Here is a 22,088-nt window from a genome sequence, read left to right as displayed (position 1 = left end):
AACAGTTTATTAGAATTACTTTTTTTTTTTTATTATTATTTATTTTTTTACAGAATTACTGATAGTCATCTATAAATGTCATATTACGCACAATTTTTTCCCCATTAATAATACTGACTTAATCATAAATATTGACCATTTGCAGCGACGTCACGCGATCACGTGACTGCCCTATGACGGACGGCGGAAGGAAATGATTGTTGAATGGAAGTGGACGTGACCCGGAGCGACTTAGCGACTGTTATTTTACAAATTAAAAGTTATTGCCCATCGAGCCATGGAATCTACGACTTCAACCGAAGTTCGCCTGTCAGTCCAAGTTGCACATTTAGTCGGGGACTCCTAGAGCGCGATATTTACTTAAGTTGGAGATCGCTAGTTTGAAAACCGCCCCTTACCTCTTCTGTTGCCTGCCGTTTTGACCAAGTTAATCAAATCGCCGACTTTGCCGGAATTCACAGCGCACGACCAATATCAGTATTATGCAGTCAATGCCGTCTGTCCTCCTTACACCGGAGCTGATTCAAAAGCTTGTCGCTGGCTGAGTCTCTGGGACGAGATGCTACGCTCACACCGCGGCGGGGGACAATATACCTCGTAATGCAAAGGCAAAACTTGTTGATCATGCTAACCGACTTATTTTTAAATAGTCCGTTCTACATTGAAACGCTGTGCTTACGTTATGTTACAATGTTTACTAGCATGGAACAAATGACTATCGTAGTGGCAAGCTATGCGGGAATTTCAGGAAACATGGACTCCGGCGAGTGAAAAACTCCCAAGCACGGAGACGAAATCCCTCATTATTAAACAGTCAAATGCACTTAATAGTTTTGAAGAAGATAGATTTTAAAACTAAGCTGTGTGTTCGCGCAGTTGGAGTGGACGCTAACTTTTTGGCTCGTTAATTTCGATTTGGAACCCGCAATTCGACACCTCTGTTGCAATCTTTGTTAGAGTGTACGAACTAATGACATAACATTTATCGACTAACCTCGCAAAAAAAAACGATAGCTGCAAATCCGTGAATACTTTGTGGGCTGCCAGTCTTTGCTGTTAATTGCTGCTACCAATCGACGTCTTTTGTCTTCATTAGTAGGTATGCGATAAAAAGCAACATTTGGTCTACTCCTTTGTCCGTCTGTACAACCGACCGCACAGCAAGATATGGCCATTTTATAAGATAATCGATTAGATAAAGGACTTTACGCTGTACGATATTCAATGGTTACAATACAGGCAAGTGGCTCTTTTGCCGTCCAGCAGGGGGCGTTCCCACGAGGGCTGTGACGTCACGTGCAAAAGGTCAATAGTCTAGACATTGCTAATGTGGTTAAAAAAAAAAAAAAACTTTTCTTTTAAGAATAGGGACATTTCGATGTGACACTAACTCAGGCTTCTCCAATCCTGCAGGTTTTTAGATGTTTCCGTCCTCCAACACACCTGATTCTAAAGATCAGGATTGTTGTCAGGCCTCTGCAGAGCTTGCTGATGAGCTGATCATATATCAGCTGTGTTGGAGAAGGGCAACGTGCAAAACCTGCAGGACTCCGGCCCTCGATGCCCACCTCTGGTCTAGACATTGCTAATGTGGTAAAAAAAAAAAAACTTTTCTTTTAAGAATAGGGACATTTCGATGTGACACTAACTCAGGCTTCTCCAATCCTGCAGGTTTTTAGATGTTGCCGTCCTCCAACACACCTGATTCTAAAGATCAGGATTGTTGTCAGGCCTCTGCAGAGCTTGCTGATGAGCTGATCATATATCAGCTGTGTTGGAGAAGGGCAACGTGCAAAACCTGCAGGACTCCGGCCCTCGATGCCCACCTCTGGTCTAGACATTGCTAATGTGGTAAAAAAAAAAAAACTTTTCTTTTAAGAATAGGGACATTTCGATGTGACACTAACTCAGGCTTCTCCAATCCTGCAGGTTTTTAGATGTTGCCGTCCTCCAACACACCTGATTCTAAAGATCAGGATTGTTGTCAGGCCTCTGCAGAGCTTGCTGATGAGCTGATCATATATCAGCTGTGTTGGAGAAGGGCAACGTGCAAAATCTGCAGGACTCCGGCCCTCGATGCCCACCTCTGGTCTAGACATTGCTAATGTGGTAAAAAAAAAAAAACTTTTCTTTTAAGAATAGGGACATTTCGATGTGACACTAACTCAGGCTTCTCCAATCCTGCAGGTTTTTAGATGTTTCCGTCCTCCAACACACCTGATTCTAAAGATCAGGATTGCTGTCAGGCTTCTGCAGAGCTGGCTGATTAGCTGATTATATGAATCAGGTGTGTCTGAGGATGTAAACATCTCAAACCTGCAGGACTTCAGTCCTTGAGGGCCAGGATTGGGGACGCCTGCTCTTTGAGTGTAATATCAGCGATATCGGAATAGGGTTAGATGAACTGCATTACAATGTCATACTTTGTGGGTAATATCTGTTGCTTTACGAAAAGGAAATATTTTTTTTCAGATCCTAATCACATCATCGTTTAATTCAAACAAAAGGTTGCTGCACGAATGATTTAAAAATAATAAATAAACCTCGCATTGTTACCGCGTGAATTTGTCGGATCGAGGCGTCAACTAATTGCGAAATGCACAAGCGACGCTTACTTTCCGGTTGCCGTCGGCTGACTTGTAGGTAAGCATGTAGTTGTCGATTTCAGAGACGGGCGGTTGCCAGGAGATGAGAGCGCTGCGGTGATTCACTTCGCTGGCTGTCAGGTTCACAGGGGCGTCCATAGCTGTGCAAAAGACAAGGACACGGACAAGCATTTTTGAGACGTTTCACTTGGTGATGCAGTCAATCCCAATCGGTTTGGCTTGAAAGGAAAAAAAAAAAACGGTGACTTACGTCATTCTAGTTTTAATTGAATGCTATGCAGCTTTTCAAGGCAAAAAGACAATGGATGTATAATTCGGCAGGAATTTCCAGAGCTCAAGGTCAAGTGTCCATCTAAACCACACCTTGTTAATAAAAAAAAAAAAACGCGTGGATGAGGCCGGATGCGCCAGACGATAATATCAGCGGCAGTAAAACGGTCGGAGCAGCTGCAGCGAGCAAATGTCACCTCGCGGGGCTGCAAATTAATACCCTGGAAATGAGACGCGGCGGGCAACATTTGACTGACCCGTCGATGTGTCATTGACGGATAATTACTTTTACAAAAGACTTCAAAGGGACATGAAGATTTTCTTTTCCAGGTCACTTGGAAGCCTTTTTTAAAAAGGACGGTTCTTTTCACTGGGAGCTGTGATGTAGAAAAGCTTAGCGCAAGACGCTTCTGTTAAATATACAAGGCACGCCACGGTACCGCTGAGGGGACCATCTGCAAGTGTGTGTGTGTGTGGTTTTTTTTTAAAGCCGTTTCATGTGGACGTTTAAGTCTGAAAATAGATTTGAAGGATGAGACCACACCAAACAAATCTCATGTGCGTGACAAAGTGGTAGTTCTGTGCCTCAACACTATTGCTTGTTTAATCTAATGGGATACCGTCTTTGCTTTTGCTTTGACTCTTCAAGCATTCCCGCTTATCTTAAGCACTCACTGTTGAACTTGCCGATGAGTCGGGACAACCTTGAAAAATGAGCCATAGGGGGGACAACTTGGAAACGTGACTTTTTTAAAGGCCCGTAAGACGAGAGGTGGGTCTCTGGAGTGCCTGCTCACCCATTAAATGTGACGTTTAATATTCAGGTCAATATTTGAAAGATGTCATTTCTAGGGACTTCAGATTTTTTTTTTTTTTGTAGTGGGATACAGTTAATGTAAGAATATGACGGTTGCTTCTGATGACATAAAGTTTCTTTTAAGCCCTTCCACAGTTAACTATAGGCATATAATGATGACATCATCTTACCTTTGACACAATCACAATGTATTTTTTTTAAATGAAATATTAGATCGACAGGCGGATCGGTGCAGCGTCTGCAGTGATGCGGACGCTGTATCGGTCCGTTGTGGTGAAGAAGGAGCTGAGCCGAAAAGGCAAAGCTCTCGATTTACCGGTCGATCTACGTTCCTGCCCTCACCTATGGTCACGGGCTGTGGGTCACGAGCTGTGGGTCGTGACCCAAAGAACGAGATCCCGGATACAAGCGGCCGAAATGAGTTTCCACCGCAGGGTAGCCGGGCTCTCCCTTAGAGATAGGGTGAGAAGCTCGGTCATTCGGGAGGGACTCCGCGTCGAGCCGCTACTCCTCCACGTTGAGAGGAACCAGTTGAGGTGGCTGGGGCATCTGGTTCGGATGCCTCCTGGGCGCCTCCCTGGGGAGGTGTTCCGGGCATGTCCTACCGGCAGGAGGCCCCGGGGACGACCCAGGACACGCTGGAGAGACTACGTCTCACGGCTGGCTTGGGAACGCCTTGGGATCCCATCGGAGGAGCTGGCTGAAGTGGCTGGGGAGAGGGAAGTCTGGGCTTCCCTGCTAAAGCTGCTGCCCCCGCGACCCGACCCCGGATAAGCAAAACTGAAGACGGAAATATTAGGTATTTTCCTGGCTACTTTTCCAGTGCGGAAGTAAACACCCGGTTCAGTAAAACCCCGCCTCTCCTCGTGCGGTTGCCGCGCCCCTCTGCTGCCAAGGAGCGCTGCAAGACCGGCCAGCCGTTGTAGTACAACCGTGTCCTTCTTTACATGTGGAAATTGAGTGCATGTTCAATTGGAACAAAAACGCTCCTTGCCGCAAGAAACAAAACCAGCCGTGCAAAACCAGTTATGCACAACAGCGCAATAAGTTGTACTTGTAGTTTACACAAGTGTCAGCCAGAATTCTGGGATTTTAAGACGGCCAATTGTCATTGCACTTTGGCATTGCAAATGTGAAGGATAATTGATTGCTTTGAATTTATCTGGACAGAATGTTTATTGATCAAGGCTACTTTTGTCAATATCCCATGGAGAGGGGGGGGGGGTGGTCTCAAAGGAAGCGGGCGTGCGTTTAGTCCGCAGAGGCGGTGCGGGGGTGCGGCCGCACGCATTGACGTCAAACCGTACCAACGGCTCGTTTTCTCAGGTTGGGAGGGGCTGGTGCTTGGAGTGCAGAATAACATACAATTTCTCATACAGGGGCGAATGAAGGTAAACACCACTTTGGTCATGTTTTTGGTGAGGAATTAGCATTTTAACATGGCTAAAAGCTCCAAAAAGTTGATTTTTAATGTTGCGGTCCCTTTAAAACAACATGGCGAAGCAGCATTTAGCTGTTATGCTGTACAGAAATGGAATAAGATGCCAAAACAAGTGGCGGCAGTCCCAAGTATAAAAGCTTTGAAATCCAGATGAAAAACTATACTTTTATTTATTAATTTTTTTGTAATTTTCGGACAGCTACTTTTTATTTATTTATTTTGCTTTTAAATGTGTCATGATCCCGTATTTGTTTGGTTTCGTATTTGGTTTTGCTTCATGTTGTGTCTTTTCTTGTGCTTCATGTCTTCCTCGTTATGGTTTCGTGTCCACCTGTTTGTCCGCCCCTGTGTCTACCAATCAGACCCCTCGGCCACTTCGTATCGTGTGTCCAGCTGTTTCTCATTGTCTCGTTGCTTTGCTTGTATTTACTTCCTGGTTTCTGTTCAGTTCTTGCTGGATCATTTCGTTTGCTTTCGCACCTCATCGTGGTTAGTCGTCTTGTGTCTATGTAAGTTTAGTCTGTTTGTTTCTTTGTTTCTGATAGTAAGCCTAGTTTTCTTTTTATGTTTTATTGAATTTTTTTTTTGGTGAGCACACCTGGCCTCCATTACTTCCTTCATTTGGGTCAATAAACCCCCCCCCCCCCCCCCAACACACACACACCGTGACAAAATGTCTATAAATCTTTTGTTTGCTTAAATGATGTAAATATTTGTTCTTTTATTCATTCCAAAAAGCTATTTTTGTTCTCTTTGCTCCGTGAATGTCTTCGGTTTGCCTGTTAATGCTTTTAGATGTCGTGCTTTTGTTTGTGTGAAGCTCATCGAGTTGTTCAGTGTATGAAATGTGCAATAGAAATAAAAGTTGATTTCGCTTCCCCTTCAGTCTTTGAGAAAAGTTTGTTCTAAACCCTTTATCTGGAACTAATTTAATTTAATTTTTATGCATCAGACATTTTAATTGACCCATTATTTGAATGTTCCTATTCATTTACTTTTAAAAGCTTTTGAGGTGGCAAAGCCCGTCGTGTAAACATTTTGGGAATCACTGGTGGGATGATTGTCTTGACAAATGGAAATAACAAATCAATAAGAATAATTGCCTGGAAGGTGAGTTGATTTTCCGGCATAAACAAAGGAATAAAAGACCACGAAGCAATTTCTGGCCCATTATGAACACTCCACAGGATTACAGAGAGCAGATCAGCAAGCCCACTTTCCACATTAACTCCAAGTGCATCACATCCTCAAAAGCAAACTGCTGATTGTCAAACCCACCCAAGTTTTACCGCACATTACATCACACGGCACGCTCAGCCTCTCCCCACGCTGCTTTACATAAAATGACAGTGCCACAGTTTGAGCCACATCGCCTCATTTTCACCACCTTACATCACTTGTGTTTGGGGGTTCATATGATGAGTGGTGGCCAGCTCGAACCTCAATCTCGTGCATGATAGAAAGAAGATGATTTTTCCATGCACAAAATATGCTTCTTCAGGGTGCCAATCTTTACTGAGCCAAGGCACACATTACAAACACCACAGAACAAAAACAACAATATAAAGTATTCACATTCTCATCATCCTGAAAGCCCATTTTTGGAGTCATGCAAGTGCTGGAATAATGATAACATTATCTCAATTTACTCACAGTAAAAAACGTAACTCAATGTGAAATCTGGGCCTGTTTCGGTGAACACAAAATTATTCTACTACACTCTAATACATTATTTGTAGCAATTTTTGGACTACACTCTAAAAAAGAGAATTGTTGACCAAATTTAAGATTAAACAGAGAATTGTTGACCAATTTAATAAAATTGCTGCAAGTGGTAACACGGTTAAATTAAATTAATCCAAAGTGATATATTAAATTAATTAAATTTATCCTAAATTACTATATTAAGTTTAATTAATTATGAGTTCATTAAACTTAATATATTCACTTTGGATTAATTTATTTCAATCGTGTGTTACCACTTGAAGCAATTTTATTAAGTTGGTCAAACAATTCTCTGTTTAATCTTAAAATGGTTCAACAATTCTCTTTTTAGAGTGTAATTAAAGTGAAAGTGGATCATTTTTTAAGTGAGCTGGAAAACGCTGTAACCACTTCTAGCTGACACAGCTTTTTTCTTTTAAAGGTATCGAGTCATCATGGAGGCTGCAGATACCAGACACTTGATACTGCGGTTTGACACATCGGTGAATCATTATCTGCGTCCGAAAGAAAGGTCTTTTTCACATTTTTTTGTCTTTGTGTTAAATTAAATTTTATAAATCAAAAGTAAAGAGTCATTGGTGAGTACTTTGAGTGAAAATAAGAGTGTTATCAAACATTCTTAGAAACAATCAAATGAAAACCAGCAAGTTCAGCGGTTACTGAGCACGCCTTTTCGGGGCGTAATGGAAACTAATTTGAATTGGAAAATCGGTTTTGATTTAAGCAAACCGAATTGAATCGTTGCATTTTAGTTTGGGCTGTGCGATGAATCGAAATTGAATTACAATTTCAATTATTACACTCCACAATTACAAAATCAGCATAAAACTTATGATTATTAATACTAATTTTGAGTTTGAGTAATTAAAAAAAAATAATTTTAACATTTTGTTTCATGCAAAAGGAACTTGCATATTGCTATAGTGTTTCAAAGAATGTAATTTTCTTACAAATTCTTACATTTAAACATTTTGTTATTTTGTACAAAAAAAAACATGATCGTCCTAATGATTTCAATTATTACCACAATAATCGTGATTAATATTTTCTTCTTACTCGATCACCCCTAATTTTAGTTTATTTTATTATTATTATTATTATTTTTTTTTTAAATGTCCCCTCCTTAAATCGTATCACACTCCATGTAACAAAATACAGATTGAATCATCTTTTATATAGACGGGCTAACAAATAGCATCAATTTTTGTGGTGTTATAACTCTTTACGCAACGGATATTTGAACAAAAACGGTGCATCAACATATAGATAGATAATTTAGCTATCCTCAGAGGCATATTTTCTTCATCCTCTGTGAAGAATCACTAATACTGCAGTTTACTGAGTCACTTACAGTAGTAGTGAAAGTCTTCTTCGCTTCCATCTACATGACGGCACTATACTGCCCCTGGTGGCCATGCCATGACTTAAACTAATGCATCAAGGCGCTGCTGTGTAAGAGGCTTTCCGATTCTCTCTTGCTGCCCACACTGACATCAACTCCCCCATGTATTATTTGCGTGTGATCAGTGACAGCTCAGTCATTAAGCTCTCTCTGACTCTGATAGTCAGTTCCACATCGGGAAACTTTACTTTTAAATGGAGAACAAAGAGAAATGGGAAGCCGAGTGCGTTTAAAAGAGCATGCAGGCTCAATGGTGCGATTGAAGTTTTAAGGGGGAGGTGATTCCCCTTGCACCTGATTTTTTTTTACCTTTCCCTCCTCACCACCTATTCCCACATCCACATCCCGCAGCTTTTTCCTCTCCATTGCACTCTTTATCTTCTCCATTTGCTTCCTCTTCTGAGTCCATGCCCCGACCCCCTTATCTGAAATCCCCGATCTGACTGCATGTGCTTGAAGCTTACAAGACGTTGTGCGGTGGGTGACAGTTAGAAGAACTGTTGTTGTCGGACCTCGTCACAATAAAAGTGCCTTGACAGACGAAATGTGTAGTGACTTTTATTTTGGAGGTGCCGCGGGAAGCGTGTCGTCCTTCTTCCTTCTGTACCTTAAGGCTTAGCATATTTTAGCAAAGAGTCCACGTCCTCGCCTGGAACTGGTTTGACAACTTTGACATTCATAAAAAATAACAGTCGAGATTTGCCGAAAAACAGCCGCCACGAGGAGCGATTTGTTGATAATTCTCTTCCACCAAGAACCATATTGCGCCTCCACAGGCACCATAACAGCGATAAAGATACCGGTAAGTCATAGCAACACGCTCGCCTAGTGTAATTAATAGCGGCAACAATTGTATTTCTCTTATTTCACGAGTGCTAAACATTTGAAAAGTGTTGAAAGAAATATGCTCACACTCATGGAGGCGATGGAGTGACATTTGTATGTGAAGGATGCACGTTAAACCTACAGTTGGGGCAGTTTTCCGACGTAAATCAATCGTTAAACATGTCTTTAAATGTGTAGAATTATAAACTGAAGATATATCACCATATTGAAAGTGTACAAAAGTATGTTCAAGATCAAGTGGAAGCTGATGATTTTGAGGAGTAAAAATGTAGTAGTAGTTATGGCAATGATTTTGGCAATGATAGCAATTAAGCACCGTATATTTTAATTGCAATGGCAATTTATTTGATCTATTATTAATCATTTTAGCCAGCAGCAATCAAAAAATGATGACATATGTGCCACAAATCACCATATATCCAGTATTTATTATTATTATTATTGCTGTAGTAACATACATCACCACTCAAAATTTAATGAATTATTATTATTATTATTATGATATGTCATATTATGGAGTGAGCCATTTGTGTGACATATATACAAAATAAATTAAAACAACCTATATAGCCTGGACGTAATTTGAATTCCTTGTATAAAAATAAAATAATAATAATAAAATAATTTTATATATATATATATATACATGGTCAATTCATACTAATTGAAAATAAATATTGCCCGCTCACCTCTCAATTTTTAATTTTTTAATTTTTAATTTTATATATAAAATTATTTATATATATATATATATATATATATATATATATATATATATATATATATATATATATATATATATATATATAATTATTTTTATTATTATTATTTTATTTTTATACAAGGAATTCAAAGTCGTGAAAATAGTTACTTTTTTAAACAGGTAATGAGTTAACTATTACTAATTACTTTTTGAAAGTAACGTTCCCAACACTGGCCTTGATGAAGCTCAGTGGCGAGATGACAGGCGAGAGTTGAGAGGTGAGCGGGCGACATTTCTTTTCAATTAGTATGAATTGACCACGAGGCGTTATTTCCTCATTTCGATTTTTTTAAGCCGAGAGCGCTGAAGCAGGTGAGCAGATGTTCTGCCGGTTTGGCTCAGGATGGGATTAAGCACAGCATTAACTGAAAGTATAAACAATGCTTTATGGAATAAACAGACTCAGAGGCAGCAGATGGGATCATTTGTTCACCCTTTAGAATGGGGGTATTACCTCACAGAATGAGGTTATACTTTTTCCCCTCCCGTTTTATAGCTGTAAAATAGAATTCCACTGAATAATGAGCTTGGAATGAATTAAATAAATAAATGATCTGAAGGAAAATGCAAAACTGTAATAATCAAAGCAACACAGTGAGATATCGTTTGAATTTTGTTTGGACTCATTTACTTTTTTAAATCTTTTGATGTCACAGTGTATTTTCTATTTTACAGGGTTCCAATATATTCCCTTTCTAATAGTATCATAAAAGCAGAGTTTTTGTTTTCAGCGATCAAACTATTTTACAATTCATATCCACAATGTTTCTGCCACGAAAGAAGGAAATGAATGGAGTCTGAGCAGATGTCCTTTCATCAGATATGAATTTAGAAGAAATAACATGTTGTGCAACAAAATGTTACGGCCGATCGTTTCCATTTAACAATTTGAAATTTAACAGCCAAATAAATCTTTTGTTATCAGCCTATTTTTGAAAATGTGTGAGAGAAAGTCCTTCTGCATTTCCGTCCCACTGCAATGTGACAGTGGACAAACTGACATAACGCAGTCTTCTCCACCTATGCCTTGGTAATTAGGCTGGGTGAAGATCCAGTGCCACTTTCAAGAATTTGCAAGCCCGGGTTTCTGACTACACTGTCTGCAACAGTACATCAGAGCAAAAAGGTAAGCAGAGCTGCAATCGAGCTTTATCGGATGAACGGATTAGCATTAGCTAATAGGGTTAGCAAGTTGTCAACACTAGATTTTAGGCTTACTCGTGCATATGTGCTGGATGCACCACATATGATAACAATATCGACACACTGATGGACAAGTGTAATTTGGTGATGAAGTGGTGCTTCCACAAGGGAAAACAGAATCCATGCGGTCTTGTAGCAAACAAGCAAACAAACAAAAACGACAAAAAACAATCTGTGTAATTCTTGATCCACGTATTTCTTGACAGCTGATTATGAGCATTTTTACTTATCTAAAATATAAGCACAGAAACTGCCAAAGAAACAGTTGAATCTTTTTCGTGTACCAGTAAAAAAAAAAAGAAGAAGAAGTTGTTTTTAGCTTTTTCCATTCTTTGCTAATTATCGGTAGAACAGGAGTTGGATTTACCAAAAAACACAGATTTCTGACCAAAAGGCATACAAACATTATTGTAAAAAAGACACCGAACACTATAAACACAACATAAGACTACATACTGTAGTTCGCTCACAATCAGAATTAAAGGGACATTCAGTGATCCCTAGCGCCATCTAGTGGTCAACGAATAATTCATTAATTTCAAAAAACGACTGTTTATGTTAATAGTATGCAAAAAAATATGTTGTATCACATGAACATATTTGTTTTAATATATAATCATAGTTCTATTAATCACTAATCATATTCCATTGCTGTAGTCTCACCTTACTAGAACTGCCATGTTTTGCCGCCATCTTCCTGCTACGGATGCCCAAAGGACAACTTTGCAAATGTAGTTAGCCCGGGTGGTGCTAGCATTGAGTGTCGGACCCAATGGGTCGACCGCAGCTTAACTTCGACAGCTGGGGCTTGCAGGTGGTCGCCACTAACTCCCGTTGGGCTCGCCACTTGTCACTTTCTGTTTTGCTCTGGCAAGTTTTTACTAGCTTTTTTTTTTTTAATTTTTTTTACTAGCTCCTCCCGCTAGCCGCTCTGATTAGCCACTCCAGCCGATGGCTCCGACTAAATCCCGCTAGCCGCTCTTGTTCAGAGGTGCCAAATCCATGTACAGAAAGTAAAAACCCTGCCACAATTTGGCTTTAGCCTCAGGTGCTAGTTAGCTAGCTCCCTAGCTAGCTCCCATGGTGCTCGTTTACCTTCTAGTTAACTAGCTAGCATTAGGGGCTAAAGCCAAACTGTGGCAGGTTTTTTACTTTCTGGAACTGGATTTGCCACCTCTGCTCTTGGTAGTTGCTCCGGCGAATTCCGGCTCGTTTGGTCTCAAACATAAGGCAACATATTAACTTGTTTTTTCCTCCCAGCTAATTTATATGGGTTAGTGTGTCCTCTGTCAGCTCTGTGTCAGCTGAGGTAAAAACTCCAGCTCGCCATGACTCTAAACAGGATACTGTATGTATTACAGAAAATGGATTGATGGAAGGTTATTTGTTTATTTTTTAATCCAATTAACTTTCATGATGTCAAAAGTTCCGCTGAGGATGCCAACAACTCAACTAGACTGATTACGCTGCGCTTAAGTGAGGCTCCTCCTACTGGTCGGTCCATGACATCATCAAGACAGCCTCTTCTTGCATCGCTTTGTCTGTTCCAAAACAGGCAAACAAACATTTTCCTCATTCCTGTCTGGAGGAGCATCAATTTAACTCCTGGTTTTCTACTGTCAACACTAAATAAGTCAGAAGGTGCAGAGGCACGCGACACATCAGGCAGGACTTGTTTCCAAATCTGAAACGTCGTGTGCAAGTAAAGCACCGGTATGGTTCGACAGCGCATTTCTCAGCCTCATTTATGCTTTCAGGTCTGTGCAGCACTGGCTCTGGCATATCTCACCGCTGCTGCAGGAGAAGTTGACGCTCCTCTGGGAATAAGAACTCCTCTGCTTACTTGCTTTTTTTCACTCCCAAAAAGTTTACAAAGTTGCAGCTTTGCTGAACTGAAACATAAATGTGGTGCGAAGTTTGTGATGCTGTTGTAGCAGTTTCACCATGTACACGTTAAGTTGGACACAGCGTGGTTCAAGGGAGACAATTCCAAACTTTTTCTTCCCTCAAGTGGCCAATTGGTATCCGTGTCATGGCAGCTTAAAGAATCGGATATCTTCAGATGGAATTAGGCCTTTTCCAAATGTGATACATATTGCTTAAAATACATTTAAAGTGATTAGGACACTTTTTAAAAACACATTGTAAACTTATTTGAAAAAACAAAACATAAATATAAAATGTATAGAAAACTAGAGAATGCAATTTCTGGAGACTGAATGAAAAATTGTGGAATGATTTGGAATGATATTGAATGACATGACCTGGAATGAGATGTTTAAGTTGGAATTGGTTAAAAAATCTGGAAACTGAAGTTGAATATGGAGAAATGTTGGCTTTTGAAAATGTTGTGAATGCAAAATTTTATATATTTTATTTTAAATAAAAGTGAACATACACTTTTAGTGTTCTTATACATAAGCACACTGTACTTGAACACTTTGTATTTGCACTGTACTAGGATGTACCCAATATTTTGGCCAATATTGGGTAAACCTACACACAAGAACTAAGGTATACCTAATATTTTGGCCAATTAAGCCAAAAAGTGTACCTAATCTTTTGGCAATATGCCCACCCCACTGGGACACAAAAATCCGGGACATACCTAATGTTTTGGCCAATATGGCCTCCCTGTTACCCACACGCAAGAATCCGGGGTGTACCTAATGTTTTGGCCAATAAGGCCGCCCCGTTAACCACACGCAAGAATCCGGGGTGTACCTAATGTTTTGGCCAATATGGCCACCCCATTTGCCCACACGCAATAATCGGGGGTGTACCTAATGATTTGGCCAATATGGCCGCCCCATTACCCACACGCAAGAATCCGGGGTGTACCTAATGTTTTGGCCAATATGGCCGTCCCATTACCCACACGCAAGAATCCGGGGTGTACATAATTTTTGGGCCAATATGACCGCCCCATTTGCCCACACGCAAAAATCGGGGGTGTACCTAATGATTTGGCTAATATGGCCACCCCATTTGCCCACACGCAAGAATCCAGGGTGTACCTAATAGTTTGGTCAATATGGCCTCCCCCTTGCCCACACGCAAGAATCCGGGGTGTACCTAATGTTTTGGCCAATATGGCCGCCCCATTACCCACACGCAAGAATCCGGGGTGTACCTAATGTTTTGGTCAATATGGCCACCCCCTTGCCCACACGCAAGAATCCGGGGTGTACCTAATGTTTTGGCCAATATGGCCACCCCATTACCCACAGGCAAGAATCCGGGGTGTACATAATTTTTGGGCCAATATGGCCGCCCCATTTGCCCACACGCAAAAATCGGGGGTGTACCTAATGTTTTGGCCAATATGGCCACCCCATTTGCCCACACGCAAGAATCCGGGGTGTACCTAATGTTTTGGCCAATACGGTCACATAAGAATCCAGTGCGTAAAATCTGTGATATAGTAAAACAGGGAACATTCTATATTCATCAGCTCCTCGAGTTATCCGTCCAACTGCAGTATACTGCTTTGCTTGTTTACTCGAGTGTCATCAAGGAACCGAATGGAGGCTTAAGAAAGATATGAGCTCACGTGTTTGGAGGTTGGCGATGACGGTGCCGCTGGTGAGGGGTCCTTTGGTGGCATAGAGGGCTACTGAGTAGGACGTGCTGGGCTTCAGGTTGGACAGCGGGTGTTCCTGCTTGTTGCCCTCCACCAGAAACGTATCTGCAGTCACTAAAAAAAACAGAAACAAAAGGGAAAGACTCGCATTTCACATTTCATCTGAGCTTGGGTAGAGTTTGATTGTTTCATTTAATGGCACTTCTTACTTTGTGAGTGCAGACAATAAATGATGTCTACTTGAAATACCGAGGTTTACTTATTTTTATTCAATGCACCAAAATACAAGGAGAAGTTATTGACTGTTTGTCTAACACAGAATTTTCAGTCCAGTCTATCAGGCTTTAGTTTGAAAATTGACCGAGAGTTGAGCGGTTCTGTTTTATCTGGACAGGCAAGAAGCTGAAATCGTGAAAACTAAGCAACCCTTGACATTTGTTTTCGGCAGCTCTATCAGGTATACGGTATATTAAATATCACAAAATCGGCTATACATTATTGATCGTCTGACCACAAATATTGTTTATCTTTATTACAACAGCTCGTGTTACGGTTTGTTTACTCAGACTTATAACGGCAGGTGATACTTATCCATATGTTTGATAATTTACCATAAGCATGCGTTTCAGATGACAAGTCATTGAAATCATCGATGACAGCAGAATAAGACGGTTGTGGGCAGGACAGGATAACCTGATTATCTAAATGCTAAAGGTTAATCACTGCCAACTGACAGTGGCCGAAGAGACGACATTATGAATGTCGAGTGGTTCGAAGCCCGCTTTGCTCCAGTAGCCTGGCACATCTCCGATGCTTCATGGAGCAAATTATAAAGAGAGACCCTGAGAGGCCAAGCAATATGGCAATCTTTCACCTATCTGGATAAGGCTGTCAGACGGTGAGGACACGAGCGGCATGGCAAAAAAAAAAAAACAAAAAAAAAAACGCTGCGAGCTAACTACAATGTTTTCAACCGGCCTTAGAAGTTCAAGCAAGCATGATGAAGGACGGGGAGGGCAAGACAAATGAGTCTGTGTTGCCTCGGAGGATGTGTCACACACTCTTAATGGGGAAAGCTTGGTGTTTGCCTATTGTACGGCATCTATCTTCAGTGCCTGAATGGTGCCGAATACAGTAGACCTGAAAATCCCGTACCACAGCGCCCCCATTTGCAGGGGAAGTGCACTGAGTTTTCGTATTCGAAATGTTTTGTAAGCAAACACATATAATGCTATCAGCTCTGTCAAGTGTGCCCTTTGAAACTTTCAAGTTGCTAAAAGGTTGTAGCCAGTACGAGCTGGATAGCATTCAGGTAAATATGGTTGGAAATGGTGTTTCCCTGCAACGGCGTATTAGGGCCACGCATATATATTTTTTTCAGGGGGGTAGAGTAATATTCCGAGAAAAAACTAAAAATTTTTGCCACAAATGGCAAATAAGCAACAACAAAAAAACTTAGGACAAATACACTTAGCGTAGCTATAGTCTAACGAGAGGGTTTGTTGGTTCGTGGTTAATGGGGACACAGTTTATAAAACAAAAAGGCAGGATGGAGACGGATTCATTCTTCATTTAAACTTTACTCGTCATACACAGCAGCTCGTGCGAAAATCACTTCCTGATCACAAGAAAACCTTCGTTCGCAACACGCTGCTGGTCTTTTGGTGATTCCAAGAGCCAAAAAGAAGTCCGCGGCTTCTAGAGCGTTTTCGATTCGGGCTCCGGTGCTTTGGAACACCCTAACACCCTCAGAGGTCAGAGACGCTACCTGAAGAAACGTTTAAATCTTATGATGTGTACTAACACTAACCAATCAGAAGCTAGCATACTTAAGGTAAAATGCAAGTGAATGACGGAGAGCAGCAGATTCGACACATCAACTTAGATACTTGTACAAAGAAAATACCAAAATGTATGAACGTGTAAATAATAATTCTGGAAACATAAATGTACAAGTCAATTTATATTTTAAACAAAGTAGCTTAAATGCTTGATTCTCAGAGTGTGGACCTTAGAAAAGCGAGGCGTCTTTGTCGCTGGCCGTACCCGACGCTTCAAAGTGCGAATGCTTAACATGATATGGTTGAAGCCATTGCTATCTCCTTATTTGAAAACCCGACCGAAAAGTATTGTCACAATCATCCGTGTAGTACCCTAAGTGTATTTCTCGTAAGTTTCTGAGTTTTTTTCCTCGCAAATTTGCCACTTAATAAACTCGCAAGTTTGCCACTTTATAAACTCGCAAATTTAGGAGTTTTTTTCTCGCAAATTTGCCACTTTATTTGCGAGTTTTTTTCTCTCGGAATATTGCCCCCACCCTCTAAAAAATATATATTTATACGTGGCCCTAATACACCGTCGTATTTCCCAACCTTTATTGAGCCGGTGTTATAACGCAATTTTGGTGGAAGGCTGATTCTGAGCCGCGCAGACGTGTGTGGCGGATATAATCATATTTCATTCATAAATACGACAACATGGACGACCAATAAATGCCAAAATAAAAATATATAATTCACTAATGAAATACAAAAAATATATATAAATAGAAATTAAAACAAAAAAAAACTATAATAAATGAATTTTTATTAGTAAAAAAGTAAAAAACCAAGATAAAAAAAATAAAAAAAACATAAAATAAAAAAATATGACAAACAAAATCAAACAAAAACATTCTATGCTACAAAAATATTGGCAAAAATACAAAAATATAACACAAAATATTCACTGAAATTCCACACAGTATAAACAAATAATATTTTATTTTATATAATAAAATAAAATAAAAATAAATTATTTCACAAAAAATCAAAAATTGCTTCAACCATTGATTGAATAACGCTTGTTTGGTTGGTCGTTTGGATAGTATCCATTTCTTTCGCCGACCCGAAAGTAAACAAAAAGAGGAATTGTGGGATATACTTGCATTATGCACGGTTAACTTTGACGGTGCCGTTAACTCACAGCGTGACTAACCATGTTTTGAACAACGCATATTTGACGGCCGCTTAGTTAACGGCGGGTTAAGAATTCAACCGCCGTTTAGGGGGTTAAACAGTGGTTAAAATAACCGAGAATTGAACAACCGGGTCCAGATAGCTTCCCGTTGATTCCAAATAGTAAATCAGAACAACTTACCCTGGTCTTGTGTGAGAGTCAGCACGTAGTTGTCGACGTTGGACATCGGGGGGTTCCACCTCAGCAGGGCTCCTCGTGGAGTGATGTTGAGTGCGGTCAACTCTGACGGCATGTCCATGGCTAGAATTGAAACAATGAAGGTCGCTGTTAAAATGTTCATTTCAGCGTTCGCGCACTCATTCACCGGCAGACTTCCATAGCCGTTGATGGCGGTGAATGACTTTAAGAAATAAACAACAGTCATCATCATGTAAGCATGCCCTGATGTCTTCGGGTAATCAAGATATTTCCCAAATAGAGTGCAGAGATTAAATGCGGTCTTCTTACATCCACAGCTGAGTGGTAATTATCGACTCCCATGCATTTTTCATTAATACAGGTTAATAATGAGACTTCGCCACGGTGGCCGCATCATACTCAAAAATAAATTAGTAGTGAAATAGTGCGCAGCAGACGTTCACCTTATGCTCAACCCTCTTTCTAATTTCATTCTCAGACGGCCGGACATGCCAACAACTGAATTTAAATTTGATTAAACCTTTAACCTCAATGTTTCGACCCCAATTTCCCCCCCTAAGGCATGTTGTTTCGGCACAGCATGGAACACGGCAGGCAAGCACAGAAGACAAGAGTGCTCCACAATGTAGAAAATAATTAATACTGTCCTATCCTCAATAGAATTAAAAAACAAAAAAAACGGTCTCTCTGGACGCGATACTGCGGTGACTGAGAGTCCTTATCACTCGGATAGATAAGTAAACCTGAACCAAGTCATTACTTTAATTGCCAAAAGGTTTAAGCAAATTATGCAGACGCTTAAATCAATTAGATTGGCAATGGGGAATACATAGAGCGAAGGGTGGGGGGCGGGGGGGTGGGGGGCGGGGGCGGGGGGAGAACAAAAACGGGCAACTCTCTCTTTTATCAAGGTCTTTGATAATCCAATCGCCATGCTCCATCTTCTGATTGCTCTCGTGAATCGCTGAGCGGAGCTTCGGCGTGTTTGAAAAGTGGACGGAACAACAAGATAAGTCACAGAGGTTCGAGATAACAGGTTTTTTTTTAGCCAGTAGCTATTAGTACAATTGAAGAGTAAAAAGTGTAAAACTCGACAAAGTGCAATTTCTGCAGAAATTGTGTGGGAATGCTGAAAAGATTTGAATGCTGAAAAGATTTGAACGCATGTGCTTAAATCGTTTCAGTGAAATGATGTCCTGATATGATAGTCAGTTGGTGTCGAACCATCGAATGTACTAAAATGTGGTGGGAGGCAATTGCTCTAAAGCACTGAGCTAACTTGACTTGTTCAAATTCATGGCTGATGGTGTATTTATTTTGAAAAGTGTTATCTGACGTTGAACGCTAAAACATGCATTTAATAAATTCAGTGAAATTATAATCCATTTACTGAAATAATAGTCAGTTGGTATACACTTACTTTAATGGATATATTTGCAATGTACAGTCGGATGTTGGATTCAAACCTGCGACCTCTCTTGGTTACTGGACAATGCACTTTTTACCAACTGCGCCACTGAGCAGTATCAGACTGGTGGGCGTGGAAAGTGGGATTTACAAAAATTCCAACGTCTGCCCAATTAAAAATGAAAAGGTGATATTTAAAGTCAAATTGTGCCAATACTGTAAGTCATGTGAATTCATATGATATATACCCCAGGAGGCGTGAATTTTTGTTGAAATTTTGAACGGTGTCACGTATGTGGGAGTTGTTACACGACAAAAAAAGTGTGGAGAATAAAAAAAATCACAATAACATATGTGTAATGCTTCAGCATTCCCACACACAAAAAAAAGTTAGGACTTATTGGAAATGAAGGAATTTTTGGGTTATTCTTTGAGACGGCAGCAAATATCGAGAGAAATCACAGGACGTTGCATCATTCTGATCCTCTACAAAAGTCCAAAAAGTTGATTTATTTCTTTTTCTGTCTGTTTAAACTACGACTCGATTCAAATTTGGAGTAGCCTCTTGATGGAATGCCGCTGGTGGTGACCGGCTTCAGTATGCCGGAGACACACTCCTCCTGCCTTTTGATTGGATGTTGTGTTTCTTGTTTGCAAGTCCTGTCAGCACACCGCACTGTACCGCGTCGTGCTAATTCATTGGATTTAATTAGTCGAGCCGTCTCACCGGTACGCTATGATGTCACACTGTTTACGTAGCAGCTGATTCAGCCGTAGTGGAAATGCGACCATGATCAGGATATTTCAAGAAGCCAAGAACATCAACAGAACCGACTTGATGGAAACATGCCTTTAGTAAGTGTTGTTTGAAAATGTTTGTGGATTACCATGTCGGGAAATTCAAAACAAATAACTTGAAATAAATCCAGTTCAATTATTGTTGTCTCACTATGTTGCAAAGTTTTCCGTTTAACAATTTCATGGTTTCTCAAACCAGCATCTGTTCTTGACAAATCAACACCACTGATGAAAATACCAAACTCCTAGAGCAGGCGTCCGTGCAAAGTCAGGCAAAGTCTATCTGGAGGGCTGCATTGGAATAAAGTGCAAGTAAAAATTTTATTACATCACGTATTATGGTAATAGATTAATTTTCTTTCTAATCAGTCGTTTAGTGGTGTTTTAAAGATGGACACTCACTAACTCTTTTTTTACATTACTGAATTGTAATTCCACTGTTTTAGCACTACTGAACACATCTATTATTCTTTAGTAAAAGCTTTAATAAGGCCAGGAACACACCAGCTGTCCTGATTGACCAGGAGGTCATTCTAATTTGTGCAATGCCTGTGGCCATTATGTCGAGCGGATCGAGGGGACACAACAGTCCTTCCTGCATGTGACCTGCCATTACTATTTCAACGGCAATGCTTCACCGACAACTGTTAATAAAACGGTATGAAAATGTTACGTCACAATTATTGGTATCATTTTGAAGACAAATCTGCAAGCTTATGTGATGTTTGACATTAGAAATTGAAAGTCAATTTTTAAGACTCTACAAAATGTAATTAAAATGATCAGACCAAAAGACAAACACAAGAAATGGGCAAAAAAAAATAATAATAATAAATCTGTCTGGAGCCGCAAAACATTTGAAGATTGTGATGAAGGAAATACTACAGTGTGTTAGTGTTAGTCTAATGTACTGAGGGCCCAACAGCTATTCAGAGATGCACCATAACACAAAAATATGCAGCATCCAATATGTAAGATTCATTTTTTTTCTACCTTTTGCTTTCTGTTTTTGGATTTTTTTCATTTTTATAATTTCTGTAATTTTTCTGACTTTGTTTTTCACACATTTTTAGACTTTTCTGCCTTCATTTAAAAATTTTACATTTTTGGCAATTTTAAGGACATATGGTAATTTTCTGCCTCTCTTCTTCCTTTTTTGACATTTTGAGTATTTTTTTTTCTTTTTTGCTATCAATTTTATGACATTTTTGGCAATTTTGTGGACACTTTATGGTAATTTTCAGGATTTCTTCTTTAGTTTTTTGACATTTTATGGATTCTTTCCTGCTTTTTCTTAAATAAATTTTCGGACTGGGCAATTTTGTGGACATTTAGTAGTCATGTCAGTAATAGTAATTTTCGGGATTATTTCCCCCCACCCCAACATTTTATAGTTACATTTTGAAAATTTTCTTTTCTGCCTTTTAAAAATGAATTTGCCAATTCCAAAGAAATTTTATGGTAAATTTCTGCCTTTCTTTTGTTTTTGGACATATAATGGTCATTTAAAAAACTTTTTCATTTACCTTTTGTCTCTCATTTTCTGACAATTTAAAAATGTTGACTCATTAAAAAAAAGTAGTAATAATGTAGTAATTAAAAAAAAAATCTATATCATTAATTTATTTAATGAATATTTCACTTAAAAAAATATGTTAAAAAAATGTTACTAATTTCTGCAATTTTTTTTTTTTAGATCCACAGGGAGCCACAGGAGCGGGAAAGAAAAGGGCCACATGTGGCTTCAGAGTCGCAGGTTGCAGACCCCTGAGAACCACTAATATTACTGCGCCTTAGTGAAGAGCTGAGAATAACTGCAGCAATCGGAATATGATTTCAAGCTGATACAGCATTAAGTAAAACCCATAACTAGGGATGGGCAAGTACCGATACCAGGTATCGGTATGGGGCCGATACCAGACCGCATTTCATGGTATCGGTACTCGCGGCGGGTATCGATACAGATATCGGTCCCTGCTCTTGTGGCCATTTTTCGGTCAGGAACTGTCAGAAAGACTGGGGGGAACGAAAGTTTAGTTCCGTCTCGTTCGTTTCCTGTGTGACTCCTTAT

The 22,088-nt window shown here is 39.9% G+C and overlaps 1 protein-coding gene across 1 annotated transcript in view; it reads right to left on the bottom strand.

Moving 5' to 3' along the window:
* tnr (tenascin R (restrictin, janusin)) overlaps nucleotides 1-22,088 on the bottom strand; it is a 216,626-nt gene that overhangs the window by 23,257 nt on the left and 171,281 nt on the right. Inside the window, exons 25-27 of the mRNA XM_086071928.1 lie at nucleotides 17,795-17,914; nucleotides 14,627-14,770; nucleotides 2,616-2,746 (exon numbers count right to left, since the gene is read on the bottom strand). Of these exons, the coding sequence (XP_085928054.1) occupies nucleotides 2,616-2,746; nucleotides 14,627-14,770; nucleotides 17,795-17,914 (395 nt within the window). The remainder of the gene's footprint in view (nucleotides 1-2,615; nucleotides 2,747-14,626; nucleotides 14,771-17,794; nucleotides 17,915-22,088) is intronic.

The sequence above is a fragment of the Leptonotus elevatus genome, chromosome 1 (genome assembly GCF_054856555.1).
Source record: "Leptonotus elevatus isolate MCC_2025b chromosome 1, RoL_Lele_1.0, whole genome shotgun sequence".
Classification (NCBI taxonomy): Eukaryota; Metazoa; Chordata; class Actinopteri; order Syngnathiformes; family Syngnathidae; genus Leptonotus; species Leptonotus elevatus.
Note: the sequence above shows the minus strand (reverse complement) of the source record. Positions and strands in the feature narration are given on the sequence as shown.